This window comes from Odontesthes bonariensis, chromosome 11 (genome assembly GCF_027942865.1).
Source record: "Odontesthes bonariensis isolate fOdoBon6 chromosome 11, fOdoBon6.hap1, whole genome shotgun sequence".
NCBI classification, from domain to species: Eukaryota; Metazoa; Chordata; class Actinopteri; order Atheriniformes; family Atherinopsidae; genus Odontesthes; species Odontesthes bonariensis.
This window is the reverse complement of record NC_134516.1, coordinates 3,708,283-3,714,337: the sequence shown is the minus strand read 5'-3', so window position 1 is coordinate 3,714,337 and position 6,055 is coordinate 3,708,283. Positions and strand designations below refer to the sequence as shown.

Genomic DNA, 6,055 nt, shown 5'->3' with positions numbered 1-6,055 from the left:
AAGGTAAAGTCCTGAATTACAGCACTGATGGCAAAGCCCAGACATCCACCTATAGTTCAGGGTATCAAGCACATATTTCAGAAATATGCTTTCATGTCAACAAGCACACTGCAAATTATTTCATCTCATTTTTAAACTTTTTTTTTTTACATAGAAATTCTGCATTCAAAGTATCAGTTTGTCACATGTGCAGCAAACTAACTGCAGCTGACAGCAACTGAATGGGCTCAGTGTGAAGCTTTGGCTGGAAACACACAGAAAAACAACACCCTGGAAGAATGGCAGCTTCCATCTTTAAAGGACCGGAAGAGGAAGAAGTTTCCAAGGAATCATTCAGAAGAGTTTCACACAGAAACTGACTGAATCCATGAATCTGAAAAGGTGTTTCTGAGTGAAAGAGACAGACATGAACAGCCTGAACTATCTGTTCAGCAGGGATTCTCTGACAGGAGGACACTCTGTGTACTCAGCACAGAGACAACCAGGAACCAGGTGACCAGAACCCAAACCCAGGATGCAGAGGTTCTTCAGTGAATGTGGTGCTGAAGGTGTGGAGGTGGATCAGTGTGTCAGAGGAGACTCTGTAGAAGGACAGAGTGCCAGCAGGACGGTCCACATACACTGCTGCTCTGTTACAGACAGAGGAGGAGGAGGAGGAGGAGGAGGAGGAGGAGGAGGAGGAGGAGGAGGAGGAGGAGGAGGAGGAGGAGGAGATGGATGTTTCTCTCTCATTGTGATAGACAGAGTAATAACCTCCATCAGAGCAGATCAGACTCCAGGACTGATCATTCCCTCCAAACACACAGTCTCTGTCTCCTCCTCTCCTGCTGACTCCTCTGTAACTCACTGATATAATAACTCTTCCTCTCCACTCGACCTCCCAGTAACAGCGACCAGTCAGAACATTTCTACACAGCAGCTGAGGACACCTGCCATGAAACCTGTCTGGATGATCAGGATATGACTGATCCTCTCTCACACATGTCACCTTCCTGTTGCTGTCAGACAGTTTCAGTTTCCTGCTCACTGTGTTTGTGTCGATTGTGAGTCGGCAGGAATCTGAAGGAGAGAACAAACACAGTCCAGCTGCAGTTATTGATCCATCATCTGTTCACTTTGATCAATGAGTGATGTGACAGTGTGGCGATGGCTGGATGTCATGAATCAGATGAAGAACACACTCACACTTCCTCAGCCCTGGTGTCAGCCATCGTTCTCCAGCAGGCTCCACCCTGAAAGCAGGAAAATAACTGTCACATGTTTCAGGACTCCAGAAATAGCATCTAGAATGAGCCGGTCCCATTCCAGCTGATGCTGGAGGAACGGTGGAGCACATGCTGCCAGTCATAGCCATATATTCTGCTTCTGTCCCAAAGTAAAGACACTCTGGGGAGAGGTATCTGATGCTCTGTACCTCGGGATGCTGCTGTGGCTCTATTAGGAGTGATGCCTAAAGGGCTGAATGGGAGGCCAGAGAAACATCTGTAAATATATTACTCACAGCAGCACTGAGCTGCAGAACTATTAGATGGCTGAACCCCCCCTTCATATAACATCTGGATCCAGAAGGTTTGGGGCCTCCATCAGATGGAGCACATTACAGATCTATGAAGGCTCCTAAAGTCCATCTTTACTAACCGCTGGAGTCCTGTCGGCTCTTTATGAGACAATGAGCCTGCTTAGCCTTCCTGCTCTGCCACCTGTTTCCCATCATCCACACAGAGCCTCACAATGTTTCAGTGCTGCTCTCCTCAGCACTTATTTCTGTGTGGGCTTGTACATGTGAACGTCTGAATGTGTATATTTGATTTAACATATTTAATGTGGCCCTGTGATGGAAGGCGACCTGTCCAGGGTGAACCCCGCCTCTGGCCCCGCTGGGAGGGGCTCCGGCCCCCCCGACGGAGTCAGCGGGTGGAGAAGGTGGATGGATGGATGTTTCATGCATTTCATTGGGAGTGGATATTTGTTCTGTTGGTCTCTTGTTTGCTTTTGATCTTAATTTGGATATAATGTGTGTAATTATCATCTCCAGCTGGATAGAGAAAAGTGCAGAAACTGAACGTCGGCGCTGAAAACCCAATAAAAAACAAGTTCAAACTAAATGTTTTCTGCAGTCAGATGATGGAGATGATGAAGTTTCTGTCTCTGAATTCAACTCTTCACCTTTGGAAGAGTTTTCACTTTGATTTTTCTCTCCTTTCTGAAGCCAAATATGAGCTTTAAACACTGAGCTGAACTCTCTTCAGTCTCTGACATCATGGTCTCTCCTGATGGTCACATTGTTTCTGCTGACTCCTCCTCTCAGAAGGTTTCAGGGCAGCCAAACATCCAGATCCTCTCTCAGGACGCAGGTCTAACCCACATGTACGCATTTCCAGATGTACGCTGAACATGGTTCTAGAAATCTTTGTGCTAAGCTAGGCTAACATGTCCTGGACCCATCTGTGCGTCTGATCCAGGGTCAGAGGACCAACAGACACTTCTCACTGTTGTTCCTGCAGATGTTCTCCTTGGAGACCTCCTCCACAAACACCTGCTGTTCATGTCCAGCCAGCGTTGGTGCTGTGAGCAAAGGAAACAGGCTCCTACATGTGTGACTGTTCATGTAACACTCAGCAGGAAGCAGAAGCACAGGGCTGAGTGCAGCACAGAGAACATGTTCCCAGCTCTGCCTCCTCTATCAGACACTGTGGGTCATCAGGTGGGAACCTGAAGGTATGAGGTAACTTTGCACCCGTGTAAAACCCGTCCTTACCTCTGTGGGGTCGGACATCTTGAACTCCCGGCCGTCTCCGGTCCAGGAGAGGAACGTGTTGCAGGTGGAGTCCAGAAGAAGCTCCAGTAAAAACTGCCACAACTGGATGGGACCAGAACCGGAAAAACGTATGAACAAACTGATAAATGTGGTCACAGAAGTTTGCATCAACGTGTAATAATCAGTGTTTGCTCAAATATATTAAAAAAATAGGGCTGGGCGAGTTAACTCGTTACTATCGCGTTAACTTGTCAATTATTTAACGCCGATGAATATTTTATCTCACATTACTCTTTTTTTTTAAATGTAAAAATATATATATATATTTTTTTTACATTTAAAAAATGACTTTACATTTTGGCCAGTCTCCTCATCAAGTTTACATTTTTTTCTAAACTTGTAAATGGAGATAATCTCCCAAAGAAATTATTTTTAACAGTCTTTAGGCAGGAATTTTCTCAAATCTCCACTTGTAAAATTAGAGCATTCTCTAGGTAACACAGTAACATCTTTTAACATGTAATCAATTTTAACAACAATTTCAATATGAAATAATGCATACATTTTACTAAATAACATCATGAATTAAACGCTTGCCGACGATCTTGCTAGCAAACATTCTTGCTAGCAAACGATCTTGCTAGCAAACATTCTTGCTAGCAAACATTCTTGCTAGCAAACGATCTTGCTAGCAAACGTTCTTGCTAGCAAACATTCTTGCTAGCAAACGTTCTTGCTAGCAAACGATCTTGCTAGCAAACGATCTTGCTAGCAAACATTCTTGCTAGCAAACGAACTTTTTCTTTTTTTCCTCTCTTTGCTTTAAAAGATACAAAATAGTGCAAAAACATGTTTTTTAAAAAAAATACTTTGTTTTTTAAATACGCTAGCAAACGATATTTTTTTTCTTTTTTTCCTCTCTTTGCTTTAAAAGATACAAAAATAGAGCAAAAACTTTTTTTTTTTTTTTAATACTTTATTTTTTAAATACGCTAGCAAACGATCTTGCTAGCCATTAGCTTCACATATCATTGATATCACTCACCGGAGTTTCCACAGTAAGCTACCATTATCCAGCCCCGTCAATGTCAGCGATATACACCATGCAGCACTCCCTCTCGCACACTTTATCCTCGATTCTTTTTTTCTTTAGAATTTCCTCTGTGCTTTGCATCTCACCGCTCACATGGCTGGGCTCTCTCCTTATGCTCGGTTTGTTTTTTCCTTCCTCGTGCTTGTCCCTCACACACAAGCGCCGCCAAGGATCAAAAATTCACTGGCGCAGCATTAATCTATGCGTGAGCCGTAGCTACACTTTCAGTGTGCGGGTCCCACCTTCACCCACAGCTCATCGCCCACTTCAGTCTGATGCCAAATCGCGTGCTGATAAATTTCAACCTGTTTAGCTTTTCAAACAACTATTCAAACTATAACTTTCATACAGTTTAACTGCCAGAAAGAAATGATACCTTAAAATGTAGGAAAACGTGTCCTCTTTCACACAAAGTCACGCTCATTGAGCTCTGCCGCACATTTTTCTTACAAATTGCCTCTGAGCCCAGAGGTCGCCTCTACTTTCTGAACAGCGAGCGTTTGTTGGAGACAGTGGAGCGCAGCCTAAGTCATAGTGCAATTTTAAGCAGCCAAAGTGAGCGCGCACCTGTCAGAGACACAGGCGAGCCGCACGCGCTCCTGTTCCCGGGGCAACGCCTCGTACTTTTCTTTCTTTCTTTCAGACATTTCAATGTCCAATAAACTTCAAAACAGCCTAGACGTAACGATACCGCAGCGCCGCGGATCTTCGGCCGGTCTCGGGTAGCCGGCTTCGGCCGGTGCGGAGAGCCGTTCGTGACGGGGCTGGGGTGCGGCCGGAGGACGGTCGCCCCTCCCCTATCGCGCACCGCATGTTTGTGGAGAACCTGCTGCTAAATCACTTGCAGAGGCCCTGGAGCCTGGTGACTCTTAAAAAAAATAAATAAATAAATTACATGGAGCTCTGGTCGGGAAGGACCAGAGCTCCATGCCCGGGAAGGGCTGCTTGAGTTCAGGTGAGTGTGCCTGGACCAGGCAGCCTGGTGACTTAAAAAAAAAGTGTTTTATAGTACCAGGGGCGTGGAGCTCCAGGCGGTGCGGACTGGATCGTTAGGCCGGGGAGGGGTGCTTAAGTGTGGGTACACAGGTGTGGATGGAGGGCCTGGAGCTCGTTTTTTTTTTTTTTTATAGTACCAGGGGCGTGGAGCTCCAGGGGGTGCGGACTGGATCGTTAGGCCGGGGAGGGGTGCTTAAGTGTGGGTACACAGGTGTGGATGGAGGGCCTGGTGCTCGGTTCTTTATAATCTTTTTTTCTTCTTTTTACAATACCAGGGGCGTGGAGCTCCAGGGGGTGCGGACTGGATTCTTAGGCCGGGGAGGGGTGCTTAAGTGTGGGTACACAGGTGTGGATGGAGGGCCTGGAGCTCGGTTCTTTATAATCTTTTTTTCTTCTTTTTACAATACCAGGGGCGTGGAGCTCCAGGGGGTGCGGACTGGATTCTTAGGCCGGGGAGGGGTGCTTAAGTGTGGGTACACAGGTGTGGATGGAGGGCCTGGTGCTCGGTTCTTTATAATCTTTTTTTCTTCTTTTTACAATACCAGGGGCGTGGAGCTCCAGGGGGTGCGGACTGGATTCTTAGGCCGGGGAGGGGTGCTTAAGTGTGGGTACACAGGTGTGGATGGAGGGCCTGGAGCTCGGTTCTTTATAATCTTTTTTTCTTCTTTTTACAATACCAGGGGCGTGGAGCTCCAGGGGGTGCGGACTGGATTCTTAGGCCGGGGAGGGGTGCTTAAGTGTGGGTACACAGGTGTGGATGGAGGGCCTGGAGCTCGTTTTTTTTTTTTTTTTATAGTACCAGGGGCGTGGAGCTCCAGGGGGTGCGGACTGGATTCTTAGGCCGGGGAGGGGTGCTTAAGTGTGGGTACACAGGTGTGGATGGAGGGCCTGGTGCTCGGTTCTTTATAATCTTTTTTTCTTCTTTTTACAATACCAGGGGCGTGGAGCTCCAGGGGGTGCGGACTGGATTCTTAGGCCGGGGAGGGGTGCTTAAGTGTGGGTACACAGGTGTGGATGGAGGGCCTGGAGCTCGGTTCTTTATAATCTTTTTTTCTTCTTTTTACAATACCAGGGGCGTGGAGCTCCAGGGGGTGCGGACTGGATTCTTAGGCCGGGGAGGGGTGCTTAAGTGTGGGTACACAGGTGTGGATGGAGGGCCTGGAGCTCGTTTTTTTTTTTTTTTTATAGTACCAGGGGCGTGGAGCTCC

The 6,055-nt window shown here is 46.9% G+C and overlaps 1 protein-coding gene across 1 annotated transcript; it reads right to left on the bottom strand.

The window, feature by feature from the left end:
* Positions 1-261: 261 nt before the first annotated feature.
* On the bottom strand, positions 262-4,664 carry LOC142391164 (stonustoxin subunit beta-like). The gene is made up of 4 exons (XM_075476940.1): positions 4,660-4,664; positions 2,759-2,860; positions 1,186-1,232; positions 262-1,059 (listed from the first exon to the last, which is right to left on the bottom strand). The coding sequence occupies exons 1-4, from the start codon at positions 4,662-4,664 to the stop codon at positions 467-469; spliced, it is 747 nt and encodes a 248-aa protein (XP_075333055.1). The 3' UTR covers positions 262-466.
* Between the last annotated feature and the right edge of the window lie 1,391 nt (positions 4,665-6,055).

Coding starts and splice junctions, on each gene's coding strand:
- LOC142391164 (XM_075476940.1), bottom strand. Junction 1,233..2,758: donor AGATGTCCGACCCCACAGAG/GTAAGGACGGGT, acceptor TCCTGCTTTCAG/GGTGGAGCCTGCTGGAGAAC. Junction 1,060..1,185: donor GACACCAGGGCTGAGGAAGT/GTGAGTGTGTTC, acceptor TCTCTCCTTCAG/ATTCCTGCCGACTCACAATC.